Source organism: Daldinia caldariorum (genome assembly GCF_022478825.1).
Source record: "Daldinia caldariorum strain CBS 122874 unplaced genomic scaffold F4812scaffold_3, whole genome shotgun sequence".
Lineage (NCBI taxonomy): Eukaryota > Fungi > Ascomycota > Sordariomycetes > Xylariales > Hypoxylaceae > Daldinia > Daldinia caldariorum.
The window spans coordinates 824,004-837,804 of NW_025953039.1; the positions used below are offsets into that span (position 1 = coordinate 824,004).

Genomic DNA, 13,801 nt, shown 5'->3' on the forward strand with positions numbered 1-13,801 from the left:
CTCCAATCATTAGGTACAGACAGAACTTCTCGGAGATCGATCCTGCTTAGCATCACTTGACTCCAGCAAGATTTCAACAAGCTGCCACAAACTCAAGCGGCTTTGAAAGATCTTTTTGTTCTGGCACGTCCTGATTTATCACGTTTTTACTGCAGTGCGAGCCTCCTTTGTTGGCACTTTACACAAAGAATAGCTCTCTTCGATTTTCCCCATTCGTCTTGATCTTTATTTCGTCGACCATCATTTCACCAGACGGATACATTGGCTTTAAGCTCTCGGCAAATTAGACCTATCGTCGTCATTGATTCTCGGCTCCATATCGTACCAAGTATTTCATTGTTGTTGTTGCTTTGCCTCAAGATGGTGTGGTAGATATCCAACCCGCAAATCCAATCCCTATTACGAAATGAACCTCCGCCATATTCCCAATTCTTCCCTCAAATAAACTCTTCGTCGTATTTTTTTTTCTTGTAATAGGCATAGGCATACCGCGACAAGACACACGATGTATTGGTCTAAAATATCCTGTCTAGCATTCACCGCTGGGTGGTTCGCTGCATCTGTCCGTAGCCAATCCTCAGGATGGGCGGACAATCAGTGGAATGCTACCATGTGTCAATGGAATCTATTTCGAGGTGAGATTCTCTATGATGTGTATTATTTTTATCCTATAACGATACGCAGATCTAGATGATTAACATTTGGGTAGCTTCTACAATTGGAGACACAGTCTATTTAGACGGCGGCCAAATATACTGGATCAGAGGCTTAACCGATGGATCATACAGCACGCCGGACATAGACGGTAAGGCATATCATAACGAATCAAGATACCTTACTGAAGTACCCCTTGTATTCTGACTATTCATCCTTAGAAAATTCTCTCAGTCTAATATACACGCTTAACTTCAGCACGCCCTTCAACTCCAGCTCGAATTTCTCAGAAATACTTACCCACAACAGCATATCAAAGGGCCTCAATGGTGGCTCCGCCAATAATCTAGCTCCCAATTATCATAGCGGAGCATTACTCGGCAATGACCACGAGTTCTTTACGTACGGTGGTTTGCTACCACTATCTAGCGTAGATGCTGAGCCAGACGCCGATGATATGGTCGAATATGTGGCGTCGCTATACGGAGCCGAGAAGCCTCAATATCAGGTGGGGGTCCGCTACAGTCGGCTCCCTGAGGGCATTACTCGGTATGTCACCAACGGAGGGGCAGCCAACGCACCGTCCGAGAATAAAGCGTGGTATTTTGGGGGCTATCGTTCGGAATCTGGTGGTCCAATTTACGAAAATTCTTTTAATGACACTACGAATCCGACAACTACCTCCGATTACCTTATCACTTTAGATATGGACACTCAAACACAAGAGACATGGAAGAACGAGACTATTGGGAACATCTCGAGTCGTGCAGATCCTTCCGTTGTCTGGGTTCCTGTTGGCGAACAGGGCATTTTAGTGGTATTGGGTGGTGTCACATATCCCAGTTATCTGGGCAGGAATTTGACATCAGCGAATGAAGCACAGAGTGTAAGTAATTTCTAGTCGATGTTATAAAGATATCATGGTTAACCTTAGAGCAGAAAAAGGACAGCCCGGGCTTCATGTCAAATATTGACATCTATGATGTTGCAAGCAAAAAATGGTATCAACAGCCGGCCCAAGGTACTCCGCCTCAGTCGGCGATGGGATGCGCGGTGGTTGCTCCCGCTCAAGATTACTCAAGCTTCAATATCTACTATTATGGGGGCTACGACGGCCTCCATGACACCACAGATTTCAACAACGATGTGTGGATCCTTTCGCTACCATCATTCATGTGGATGAAAGTGCATTCCGGTAAATCTTCACATGGTCGAGCTGGTCACCATTGCGTTATGCCTTACCCAGACCAGATGATAGTTATTGGGGGTCGCCAGGCAAATAAAGGCACTAGTGTCCCATGTCTTGACGGAGACCCTCCGGGAATTCTCCAAGTCTATAATCTTACAGATAATAGTTGGATGGAGGCGTATGATCCGACCAGCTGGAATTACTACGGGGTGCCTCAGATGATATACGCTATGATAGGAGGAGACTCCTCTGGTGGCGCAACAAAGACCACCCCGGATCCATCGGGCTGGGCGACACCAGATCTTGGGAAAGTCTTCGCAACTGCGTACCCGACGTCAAAGCTAATTTCCCATTACCCATACAGCTCTGTGGGTCCAGGCAATGATACTCGGGGCATCTACGGCGGTGATGGAGGCGGTGGAGGCACTCCTTCTTGGGTAGCGCCTGTGCTGGGTGTGGTTCTCGGCCTTATATTTGTTACGGCAGTTGTTGTCGGTTTCATCTTGTATAGAAGGCGAAAGCTCTGGAAAAAGAATAGCGGCAGCGAGCCTTCGACCGATGAAAACGGCAACAGGATATTGTCCTGGATGCATGGTCAGAGCGACGGGAAGGCACCAACGGTCACCACGGACGACACTCGCACGCAATGTGATGAGTTGGAGAGCCGAGGAGTCACGCCGGCGCGTTTCACGGGCCAGCCGGAAATGGAAGTAGTCCCTGAGATGCCAGACACGCATCTTGTAGAGCTCTGGGGTAAGTTGCAACATCAAGCATAGAAAATAGCTTTCAGTCTGCTAACAGGTGCATTCACAGATACTTCACCTGCAGTCGAATTAGGAGACACGCATGCTGCCATGGGCGTGACACCTACTTCTAACACAAATAAGCAATCACCTTTTGCCTCAAACCCGCAGACCCATCAGACTTCCCATGCCATCTCTACGCCGACTAGCCAAACCGCTCTCGGCTCATCCCACGAGCACCCCTCAAGCATAAGCTCTCAACCCCCTAGTTACACCGCCCAAAGACCCGACTCTCCATCCTTAGGAAACAACGAGGCGCGCTTCGACTCTATCGCCAACGCCATCACTACCGACGTCCCCACAAACGCTACTGCGAATCCCGGCACCCCCGCGACCCGAAAAGCAGTCGTCAGCGGCGTAAGCGGCATTAGCGACCGCGAGATAGCGCACCTACGACAGATCAGCGACACGTCGACAGCCAGCCAAGTCACAGCGCTGGGAACACCGCCGCCGCCGCCGCAAGCGTCGTCGCACCATATCATCGAATCGCCTCTGGAAACGAGCCTTCCGCTGCTACCCGTCAGCCCGCCCAGCGTCACAGGCGTAGACGGGTCCCACGAAGCGTCCGACTACGTCAGCGTGCCGCAGAACCCAGGAGCGACATTGGGGACAGGAGGTAATACGGGCGGCAGCACCAGCCAGCCGCGACGAAGCGTATTCCGCGAGAACGAAGATGGTCTAGAAGAGGGTGGCCAGCGGTGATGATGATTAGCCGGTTTCACTCATAACCACGGCAGTGGCGAGTGGAGAGAAGGTAGGTAGATAACGGCTTCTACCTTCGGCCAGAGTATCATCTATCTAGGTACCTACACAAAGTAAGCGCACGATACATGATGAGGGGGGTTGAAAAGTAACGTCACAAATTAAGCATACAAGGTATCTACGAAAAAAAAACGGAGCAGAAAGAGCGATGATCACGTATTTTCATTGACATTCAAATTGCACTACTATTTGGCTATAGATATCACGACGTGGGAAACACACTCCCCTTCAATGGACGGATTGATGGATGAATGGGACGGACGACATATGTTGGACGGGCGTTTGACGGTCCTCGTATATATACCTTAGGTACCTACCTAACTGCCAGACCTGATCTAGGTACTACTGGATTATAAAAAGCGAGAAGAGGGATTTGTGCGTCGTCATCTGGGATGTGGGATGACTGAAATGCGCAGAGGGGAGAGGATGTGAGTGAGGTATGGTATTCAGGGTTTTAAGGTAAGGGGGGGGGGGGGGGGGTTGGTTCATGGGATGATGCATGATATGAAATTTTACAATAAAGTATAGTATGGTTATAGTATAGTCGCCTCTGTTATAATGGTTGACGGGTCAATCAGTCTCTCAATCGATATTTCTAATGATAAACGTTAATTCAACTGAACACTTCCACATTTCGTGCGGTTTTTTTATTATTATTATACATTATCATTACAGAAGCCAGCATCATAACGTGGACCAGAAGGTGGATGGTTCCAATTAACCTAATTCAGGTGGTTATACTACCTGCCTAACCTAAGGTGTACCTGGGCGTAGTAGAACACATTCGCAGGCTGTACGCCAGTTCCATTGAATAAAAGTTCATGCCTGGGAGGTACCAAGGTAGACTCGTTCGATCACCTTCCCTTTCCATAACGAGGCATCCAGCGGCGCCCTATCGGAAATACCCTCTCCTCCCCTCCAGACCTGTAGGACTTGCTTGCTTATTTGCTTTCAGCTCGGCTATCCATACCTAGCGCACTTGACCAAGCTGAAAAGCCATGGCACACATCTTGACTTCCCAAGCAACAAGCAAGCCAGATATCGATCGGAATAACGTTCGGGATAACGCGTAACTACGAGCCGCGGACCCTTTCCGCACGATTGGGGTCGTGTATTTTGTAACAAAGGCGTATTTGTTTTTGAATCAGACCCTTCCTGTTTCTCCGTGGAGGTTGTAATCCCCACGCCACTCCACGCCGATCTGCTATGATCCAAACATTAAAAAGCCAGGCCTAGCCTGAGCCTCTTTGTTGCGCCTTCGCTTAATATTGCGCAAAGCGGTATTAGCCAATGGGCTTTGTTTCTCTCAGCCCTTCTTTCGTCCTGGCTTCCCTCGGCCTCGTCCGTGGGCTGCCCGACCTCTGGAAGTAGTGCCTCTTCCTCGATTCGATCTAGTGGTCGGGGCAGCGTCCGCTTCTTCTTTCTCGCTTTCGTCCTCGTCTTCCTCTTCCTCACTCTCATTGTCTTCGGCTTCCTCGTCATCCTCGTCTGCTTCTTCCTCGACGTCTGGCTCCGCGCTCTCTGCCTTGGCTTTCGCGGCCGCTCGCTTCTGGCTCCTGGCACCTCTCGCGGTCGGCCGCCCCGCAGGACTACTGGGGAACGGAGTTTCCCGGTCGGTGTCGTCGATCGTGCTAGACCTACGCGTCTTCGTCGTGGTGCTACCGGCAACGCTTGCCCCGTCGGCTGCCGCATCGTGACCGCCTCTTGTGCTGGCTCGCTTGCGCTTCTTCATGTGCTTTTCGTGGCCTTCGGCTTCGACGTCCGACGGGTCGGACTCCTCACCGGGGCCCGGGGCCGCACGGGCCCATATGAGATCGTGGAACTCGTCCGCTGGTAGGTCGAAGTAGTTGTATTTCTGCTCGGGGGGCTCCTCGTCCTGGCCGTCGTTCCTAACATAGTCGAAGGCGTTGTCACGCTCGTCTATGGCGTCCATATTGTAGAAGAGCCGCAGCTTATCCCATATGCAGGGTATGCGCGTGTGCGTCTCGACGTCCGGGTCGAATCCGTGGTTGCGCAGGTGTTCCGAGATGGCGATCATGCGGAAGTGTTTATGTATTCCTACGCAGGTTTGTTAGTATTTGAAAAATAGGAATGAGATTCGGAATATTATGGTGCGTGGCACGGCGAAGTGGGAAGACGTACCCGATGGTTTCCAGCGAATAACTGCTTTAAATAGGGAAGACTCTTGATCGTCGGTCCACAGGTTGTTGAGAATTTCGGATGCCGGAGGCAAACTAGGCTTGGAAGCTGTAGGAGTGTCGGCAGCGCGGGGGGTATCTGCAGCTTGGGGTGTGTCTACGTCCATTGCGTCGTCGTCGCGCGCGGAAGTTGACGATGCTTTTGGCGTTGACACATCTGCCAAGCTGCCGGCCTTGGACTTCCTTTTCGGCGGCATGATTAGTTCTCTGAGGTAGAATTGATTGTAGAAATACTCTTTCAATGAAGTAGTATCATTGGTATATTCTCAAGCCGGGATTAAAAGATACAATGTGCCAGGGACGAAACGGGGTGGGGCGAGTGTAACTTTCTAAAAGATGGTGATTAAATTTAAAGATGCGAAATGAATTCAGAGCTTAACTTTGGAAGTACCTTAGGTTAGGTAGCTTCAATGTTCCGATAAGAAGCCTCCAAGCTGTCAGGTAGGTACTCAGACTAGTGTTGCGCTTGCCGGTGTGGCTTAGCAGATCGCGGGGCAGCGGGGCAGCGGGGCAGTCGCGATACAGAAAGTAGGTGTGGCTTGTACTGAATGACATTCAATTTGAATTTGACGCCGTTTACGCGTTTGATGTTAAGTACCTACCTACTTAACATGTACCTAACTTTACATGAATGCATGATATATTTTATTAATGCTTGACTGTCTCGTGATCCTGGCAGTTGGTATCTAGACAATCTCCACGGGGATACATCTGGGGAAGCAAAATAGCTAAATGAGTTTCATAATTCCCAAGTCGACAGGATGGCGGACGAAGACTTTGCCGACGTATTCGCTTTTCCGGATTACAGCCTATCCTCAAAGCTGTTAACTCTTTCATCAGGATCAGATAGTCAATTCTTCAATACCGACATCCTAAATTCCGATAAATCAGCTGAAGGCCCTGTTACTGTCAAGCCCGCCAACGCAGACACCGATGGATTCTTCAAGCTGCCTGATTCGCTACTCCCTGTAGATCTTAATGAGACTGATGAGATAGACCAACAGCCTGTTCCAGTTCCCGAAACACTTCATGACATAAATCTACATGATCTTGATGTGTTTGATGACACATGGATTCTAAAGAGCAAACCAGCAGAAATCGAATTCGAGTATAAAACGTGGGACGGTTTCTTAGTGCCTGATATTCCCCAGCCGGCGCCATTATTCATTACCGAAGCAGGGCCAGGAACATACGATGCTGCAATTAAGCATCCGGAAGACCCTCTTAAGATAAGGAGTGCAGAGGGCAATGTTATCCAGACCAGCCCATACCTTACGGCCTTGTTAGGCCTCGCCTTTGGGAGAGGCTCGGTCTTTTATACATGGGACGCAAACAAAAGTAGCTTCACTCCCAATCTAGATAAGATGAGACTCTCAGGCTATTCCTTGCAAGTCCTACAAGGCATCCAGCAGTGTTGTCTAGAATGCGGAAATACGACTCGTTTCCTTTCAACCTATGTACAAGCTATATATACTACACGACCAGGCGCAGTCAGAGTAGCTATTGCGAAAGAGGTGGATATGGCTTTATTAACCATTCAGAAAATCCTCGGAACTAGGGCGAGGCAAATACGATCCCTCCTACAACTGAAATCGCTTGTCCAACCTGTTCAGACAGTGCTCACCTATTTCAAAACTTTAATATTGAAAGTTTCGAAAACGAAAACTGATGAGCGTGCATTATCTCTCATCTTTGAGGAGGCTCAGTTGCAAGAACATAGCAATGCGCTTCTGAGTGAAGTTATGCGTGAGGTCTTATCCCGTGTTTCTACGCCTTGGACGCAATTTGCAGAGAAATGGATAGGGGTTCGAACCGAAGGAGGAGTTCACTTAACCAAAGAGGATCCTGGAACTAGCTTTGTTAAAGTCGAAAATATCCAGATTGTTGACGATTCAGGGGTTAAGGCTGATGAGCTTGATTACGCCCTTGACGGAGAGCGTATGCCAACGTTCATCCCAAGCGACATGGCTTTAGTTATATTCGAGACTGGCAAAACTCTGCGACTCCTCCGAGAACATCATCCAGAGCATCCAATATGCCAGACGGAGCTTATCTCTCAAAGTAATCCTCCTCCTTTCAAGTGGTATTTCAATTGGAAATCCATAGAATGTTTCCAAGAGGAAGTAAGAAAATACGAAAGAAGCCTATCTACGAGCCTACAGGGTCGGGTCACAGAGAAAAGTACCACATCTCAACAAACGAGTATGACTAACATTATACCAAATGAGGATCGCATCCTTCAGTTCTTTGGGCGTGGGGAGACCGAACTTGAAGGGCAATTACTGGCATCTATCGCAGCTTTGGATAAGGCACCAGCTACAATTTCCGAGGAAGACGATTTGGCAAGATTGCTCAACGACAACTTGTTCAAAGAAGCAGCCGTTGTCGAACAGGATACCTCTAACTTTTCACCTCATTGGTCGTTAATACCATATTATTCTTTCGGTCCGCTTATCGCAGCACAAGCACGCGTGATTAATCGGGAATATATGAAGCTGCTCTTCAGTGCACATCACCTACGAGATCATCTATCCCTACAAAAGCAATTTCACTTGCTCGGGAACGGTGTATTTTGTAGTCGTCTTTCTCATGCACTATTTGATCCTAACCTCGACACTGCCGAACGACAGACGGGTGTTGCTCTAAGTGGCGGTACAATGGGACTCCGACTAAGTGGAAGAGATACTTGGCCTCCAGCAAGTTCGGAACTTCGACTAACTCTGATGGGCGTTTTGGCAGAAAGCTACCTACCCTCGTCACCTCAAGTTATTCCTTCAAAAGATGGAAAATACGAGTTACCTGGCGACATTAGCTTTGGTGTACGAGACCTTTCAAGCGAGGAAATCGATAAATGCTTAGACCCGGGCTCTCTGGAAGCATTGGATTTCCTTCGACTCTTGTATAAACCTCCCGCTCCTCTCTCGCCGGTGTTTGGTCCGGTCATTCTACTTAAATACGACAAGATATTCAGGTTGCTGCTGAAAGTGCTTCGAATGCTTTACGTTGTAGAACAACTATACCGGGATGCTATTGCAAGAACATCTGGTTGGCACCATATTGACAATACTTCGCTGCGATTTCGCTTTGAAGCACATCATCTTGTTACAAGTATAAGCGCGTATTTCTTCGATACGGGTATTGAGATAGCATGGAAACGATTCGAGCATCGGCTTACAGATATAGAAAACGACCTTTCGAAATCTGACATCGATCCTCGGGAGACACGAATTCTTGGTCCGGACGAGTTACGGGAGGAACACGAGCGACTTCTGGATCATATAATGCATACATTATTGCTCAGAAAACGCCAACAACCAGTCATGAAGTTGTTGGAAGACATTTTCAGTCTCATTCTAAAGTTTTCTAAGATGGCTCGCTTTGAAGCATCAGGTGGCAAGGGAAGCAAAGCTCGGGAAATATCTTGCAGGACCCTTTATGATGCCTTCAAGAAGAAGGTAGATATCTTCATAACTGTATGCCGAGCTCTTCAAGAAAAGGGGGGGCTTAAAGGCAAACTGCTCGCAAGGGATATAATGACGAATGAGGGAAGACGGGATGAAGAAATGAAAGAGGAAAATACCATTGACAGACTCTTAATCAAGCTTGAGATGTCAGGTTATTACGGCCGCTTGAGGAATTGATGGAATAGAAATAACTAATAGATACCCCTAACATGAATAGGTACCTACCCATAGGTACCTCTCAATGATGCTATATAATCAATGCAGGTGTGGTTTAGCATTTATACCCTTTTCTGCCCCTAAACCGCCTTCCTACCTGAGAGGTACCTAGCATGATGTATTTATTGTATTGTACCCTATTAAGTACAAGTACAGTACCATAGCACCCAAGTAACCCCGCATCGCGCTGGAGACGCGACTATAAACCCCACTATCTTAAATCAAAAAGTACCTAGGTACATGTAAATTAGTTTCCAGCGCATAATATTTGGAACCTTCTCTTCGTCATCCAACTTTTCTTTACTCTTTCGCATCGACACAACAACCATGTCTCGACCCGGGCCGTCGTCGGCAAGGAATTTGACCTTAACAGAGGAATTGGAGAAGCTGGAACAGTCAATTACCCTCACGCTACAAGAAATTGACCACAACTTCAGCAAGGCGCATCGAATTGTTACCACCAGCATCCTACCTCTCGTAGAACAATATGGAGAGCATTCAAAAGCCGTCTGGGAGGCGTCCAAAGTATGTACACGCCTCTAAACAGGTTCACATATACCTTCATATACCTTTGGTAGGTACCTAGTATACACTTATTAACTTACCGACTTTCTATTCCTTAGTTCTGGAAGCAATTCTTCGAAGCATCCGCCAACGTGTCTCTTTCCGGTTACGAAGAATTAGCCGGCGATGGCGAAACTACTACGGCAGAAGAAACATCTCTAGAAGACACGACATCCAACTATAACAACACAGCTACCGAAGACGATACAACTGTTGAACAGTCAGCCTACGCCGACCAACAGCAGGAACAACACCACATGCCCGATGACTCTATCCTCGACCATGCCGAGATAACTGGAAGTACACCGCGGGCGCCGTCTACCAAGTCACTACCGCACATGAAGAAGCCACAGTTCGCCGACTTCGAATCGCCTTACGAGAAACTACGGCGCGAACTCAAAGGCGAGAACACTATCTTTAAGGACGATTTACTTGCCGATGACGACGACGACACCTTAGAACTGCCAGCCCATACGAGGACAAGCAACCAATCAAGACTGCCGGATATGTCTATGACACCGCGTTCTTCGTCCTTGTTGGAAGAGCCAGCACCTCAGTCTACAATCAGCAAGAACAAGGATCCGCTACTACATCGTATCCTAGATAAGAATTACCGGCTGCAAGCTACGCCGCACAAGACCGCTGCTCTACCACCACACGCGCGCGCCGTTCGCGGTAGATCCCCTGTCAAAGCCGGCGAGGGAGAAGAAGACAGAACTCGCAGGGCTCTATGGGCCGAGAGTCCGATGAGCTCGCCCGAGATAGCAATGCCGAAGCTGCGGAGCGACTTATACATGTCGCCCATCCGGTTAGCACGAGGTCGCCCGGTTGTAAGCGATACACCGAGGACACCCGGCATCAGCGTACAGACGCCAGGTACGGCAAGGAAGACGAGGGATATATTCGCGGAAGCCAGAGATAAGGGGTTGAGTAAGGGTAAAGGCAAGAGGGATCCCGATGAGATCAACTGGGACAGCGACGACGACGACGATTTTGGCGGGATGAGCCCGCCGAAGACGATTCAGTTTGCGCTGCCCCCAAGTAAACTTATGCAGACGCCCGGTAAGTTAACCTTCTGTTATTGACTCCATCTTTTTTCAGAAGTACCTACTAGCGACGAATGCTAATAATAACGAACAGCACGAGAAGCAAGCAAACGGATCGTCGACGACATTCTAATCACAGCCGGCGCCGCACTAGAAGATTCATCTGAATATAGTCCTACGATGGTCAAGATGAACCAGGATATCCTAGACGATACGTTCTAGCGATTTATGTAACAAATAATGTCCTCGGCAGCACAGCGCATGTTAACGAGATCAAGTCGGATAGAGTGGCAACAATGATACGTTGCTATTGTACCTGTTATGAGTAAATGCCTAACTAGACAAAAAACAGAAGATACCCCCTTATTTATTACTTCCCGTCCCTAGCAAATTACGCCGTCTCTCATCCATAAGCGTACCTAACTGAGATATTGCCGTCAATCATAATAATATCCATCGTACTCATCATCCATGACCCAGAAAACGCCAGATCTTCTCAACGAAACTCCTTTCCCACTAGCCTATCTTCGTCTTCCCCATTTGTCCGCGGAGGTATGAACAGTAGTCATAGCAATGGCTACCTAGAAGTTCATCCTGATTTGGTTCCGCTGCGCGATCCGGTTCAGCTCGGCTTGGGTAGGGCTCGGACTGGAGCCGGTGCCGGTGCTGGAGCTATCGGGCTTGCTGGACTTGCCCGGGATGTGCTTCTTGAGCAAGGCCTTGGCGCTGCCGAACGAACTCGTCGAGAATACCGAGGCTGTGTCGGACGAGGAAGCGGGCTGGGCCTTCTCGACGTCGAGGACGGATTTGTCTTGACTTTGGCTCATGGTATCTTGCTTTTAGGTAGATAGGGGGTAGATATACGACAGCTTTTTTACTCGGAGGAAACGGTAACAAGAGGATAATAGGTTAGGTTAGGTAGATATAGATAGTTCTGTCGATATGGTTGTGAAGGCTAGGTCGGCTGGACTTTGCGAATCCCTTGCAGGACAAGGTCGTTGACGCGATCTGATGCGATTGATTCGTTTGATGATTTGACGGCTTTGTGATATCTATGAAGACACAAAAGAGGTATGATTGCTACCTGGAATCAGGTGGCAAGGGAACGTCTTATATCTTGAATTCAAGTGCTCGGGTCAACATAGCCATCCACATACGCTTATACAAAGTCACGCTCTATATCGCGGCATACTGCCGCTTTAGGCAATGCATATCGCCGTATTGTAAGCAGGCGAAATATGTAGTTTCGGTTTCCATCGATACTTGATACAAGATCATACCGATCCATGTATGGTACATTACACTGTCCCGGATGAGTCAGAAGCTTGGCTCATTGAATAGGGCGATTCCGTGAATACGCTATAGTTTCCAGCGACTATATTCTGGGGATTCGTCACTCGAACATATTCGACAACTAACAAGTGCTGACAAGACGCGTAGGTACGCGCAGGTACGCTATGTTAGGAAGTAAGCTATTGCATGACGATTTACGTATACCCATCTCTATTGTGGATAGTATTGTTTCTTGGCGAGGCTCTCTCCATTGTCCTCATTGCATTTGGCACATCACTCACTGGTAGGTAGTTTACATCTTTCGGCTACCGACGAGCCGCTTCTAGAAACCTCGCCTATCCTATTCGAGGACATATCCGAACACCGAAACCCGATCCCGGGAACCCTTCCATGGGAAAGATAAACCAACCAACCCACCCGGCGCGCGTTGAAACATTGCTGCCTTACGGGATGCCGAAAGTCTATCTCCGAGGCGCATTGAAAAATAACAGTAATCATAAAGGCAGCCTAGATGTCGCGTTCGATGCCCCGCAAAGCATACCTGGCTGTAGTAGCAGGTAGGTACCTAGGTAGGTAGTATATCGTAAGCTGAGCCTCATTCAGACTAGATTCTTTTACCTTGGGTTAGCTAGTAACTTGTCTTCGCATGCATTAGCCTAGGCAGCACGGCCGAAGAGTCTTCCCCGGGGGGAAACGCAACGACCTTTTTTTTCGGCCTTGACTCATCCACGCTACCTAGTGTAGTATGGTATAGTATAGTATGCTGCCGTCACACACCAGGTGCCTAAGGCTAGCATCAAGAAACTGCCGATTGGTATTCCCAGTCTGGGTAGGTATTGGAGTTTAGGTCTTACTTTCTTGCTCTTTTTTTCTTCCCTTGCCAAGACATGCGGAATACGTATGGCGCTGACGACGACGTTCGAGTTTCTATTCGTGATGTCTTCGTGGAGACTGTAAGCCGCTTCTTATGTAGGTAGGTAGGCTAGCATTTTCATTATCGTTATATAATACTGGTGTTCTAATATAGAAGACTAGTTGGTCATACCTAGCCGAACTACTCTTTGCATAGGTAACCTAACGCGAGAAAGAAAGTTACCTTATAAAGAACTGTTGTCACAAGATCGGGATTAAAAGAGACTCGAAGCCGTGTCGACACTATTCTGGAATTCGACATAGCTACACGAATTCATCATTTGAATAGACGGTAGTCCTTGATCTGGGATTGTAGGACTGGATTCCGACAGTCATATACAAGGCTAGGTAGCCGATTGGCATTGTAAAAACGAAGTAGCTTTCAAAGCCGCTTGCTAGACGAGGAGTTTATTGAACTCATCTGTTATCTGATATCTGATATACAACACGATTAGGTTGAGGTTCTGATTAATATACCTAACTTTAGCATTCAGTATCGCAGAAGAGGAAAATGATGTGGTGAACGCTAATGGAATACCTACCTAAATTTACTTGTGAATCGACGAACCGTAAGCCTTGAATCATGTATGCTGAACATCTAGTAAGTTCTTTTTCTTCTACTTGGACCTATACACTACGTCTCCTGACTTATATACAATGTACTGTAGGTTACTTCGGAAGATATTCCAACTCTAGGTTT

At 48.0% G+C, this 13,801-nt stretch overlaps 5 protein-coding genes across 5 annotated transcripts; 3 read left to right on the top strand and 2 right to left on the bottom strand.

Annotated features, from left to right (window-relative positions):
* Nucleotides 1-3,987, top strand: F4812DRAFT_267096 (uncharacterized protein). Its single transcript, XM_047930855.1, has 5 exons — nt 1-635; nt 710-805; nt 876-1,540; nt 1,594-2,596; nt 2,657-3,987. The coding sequence occupies exons 1-5, from the start codon at nt 506-508 to the stop codon at nt 3,346-3,348; spliced, it is 2,586 nt and encodes an 861-aa protein (XP_047792769.1). The 5' UTR covers nt 1-505; the 3' UTR covers nt 3,349-3,987.
* Nucleotides 3,988-4,311: 324 nt separating this feature from the next.
* Nucleotides 4,312-5,998, bottom strand: F4812DRAFT_267100 (CT20-domain-containing protein). Its single transcript, XM_047930856.1, has 2 exons — nt 5,551-5,998; nt 4,312-5,466 (listed from the first exon to the last, which is right to left on the bottom strand). Exons 1-2 carry the CDS (start codon nt 5,801-5,803, stop codon nt 4,715-4,717), a joined length of 1,005 nt encoding a protein of 334 aa, XP_047792770.1. The 5' UTR covers nt 5,804-5,998; the 3' UTR covers nt 4,312-4,714.
* A 197-nt stretch (nt 5,999-6,195) lies between these two features.
* Nucleotides 6,196-9,476, top strand: F4812DRAFT_417674 (Spc98 family-domain-containing protein). Its single transcript, XM_047933185.1, has one exon. The coding sequence runs from the start codon at nt 6,368-6,370 to the stop codon at nt 9,245-9,247; it is 2,880 nt and encodes a 959-aa protein (XP_047792771.1). The 5' UTR covers nt 6,196-6,367; the 3' UTR covers nt 9,248-9,476.
* Nucleotides 9,477-9,545: 69 nt separating this feature from the next.
* Nucleotides 9,546-11,284, top strand: F4812DRAFT_267147 (DASH complex subunit Ask1-domain-containing protein). The gene is made up of 3 exons (XM_047930857.1): nt 9,546-9,811; nt 9,910-10,912; nt 10,991-11,284. Exons 1-3 carry the CDS (start codon nt 9,614-9,616, stop codon nt 11,116-11,118), a joined length of 1,329 nt encoding a protein of 442 aa, XP_047792772.1. The 5' UTR covers nt 9,546-9,613; the 3' UTR covers nt 11,119-11,284.
* A 133-nt stretch (nt 11,285-11,417) lies between these two features.
* F4812DRAFT_456468 (uncharacterized protein) lies at nt 11,418-11,723 on the bottom strand (the record flags this gene model as incomplete). The annotated part of the gene is made up of 2 exons (XM_047936994.1): nt 11,418-11,473; nt 11,546-11,723. 2 exons carry the CDS (start codon nt 11,721-11,723, stop codon nt 11,418-11,420), a joined length of 234 nt encoding a protein of 77 aa, XP_047792773.1.
* Between the last annotated feature and the right edge of the window lie 2,078 nt (nt 11,724-13,801).

Coding starts and splice junctions, on each gene's coding strand:
- F4812DRAFT_267100 (XM_047930856.1), bottom strand. CDS start 5,803: ATGCCGCCGAAAAGGAAGTCCAAGGCCGGCAGCTTGGCAGATGTGTCA. Junction 5,467..5,550: donor TATTCGCTGGAAACCATCGG/GTACGTCTTCCC, acceptor AAACCTGCGTAG/GAATACATAAACACTTCCGC.
- F4812DRAFT_417674 (XM_047933185.1), top strand. CDS start 6,368: ATGGCGGACGAAGACTTTGCCGACGTATTCGCTTTTCCGGATTACAGC.
- F4812DRAFT_267147 (XM_047930857.1), top strand. CDS start 9,614: ATGTCTCGACCCGGGCCGTCGTCGGCAAGGAATTTGACCTTAACAGAG. Junction 9,812..9,909: donor CCGTCTGGGAGGCGTCCAAA/GTATGTACACGC, acceptor TCTATTCCTTAG/TTCTGGAAGCAATTCTTCGA. Junction 10,913..10,990: donor TAAACTTATGCAGACGCCCG/GTAAGTTAACCT, acceptor AATAACGAACAG/CACGAGAAGCAAGCAAACGG.
- F4812DRAFT_267096 (XM_047930855.1), top strand. CDS start 506: ATGTATTGGTCTAAAATATCCTGTCTAGCATTCACCGCTGGGTGGTTC. Junction 636..709: donor TCAATGGAATCTATTTCGAG/GTGAGATTCTCT, acceptor ACATTTGGGTAG/CTTCTACAATTGGAGACACA. Junction 2,597..2,656: donor GCATCTTGTAGAGCTCTGGG/GTAAGTTGCAAC, acceptor GTGCATTCACAG/ATACTTCACCTGCAGTCGAA.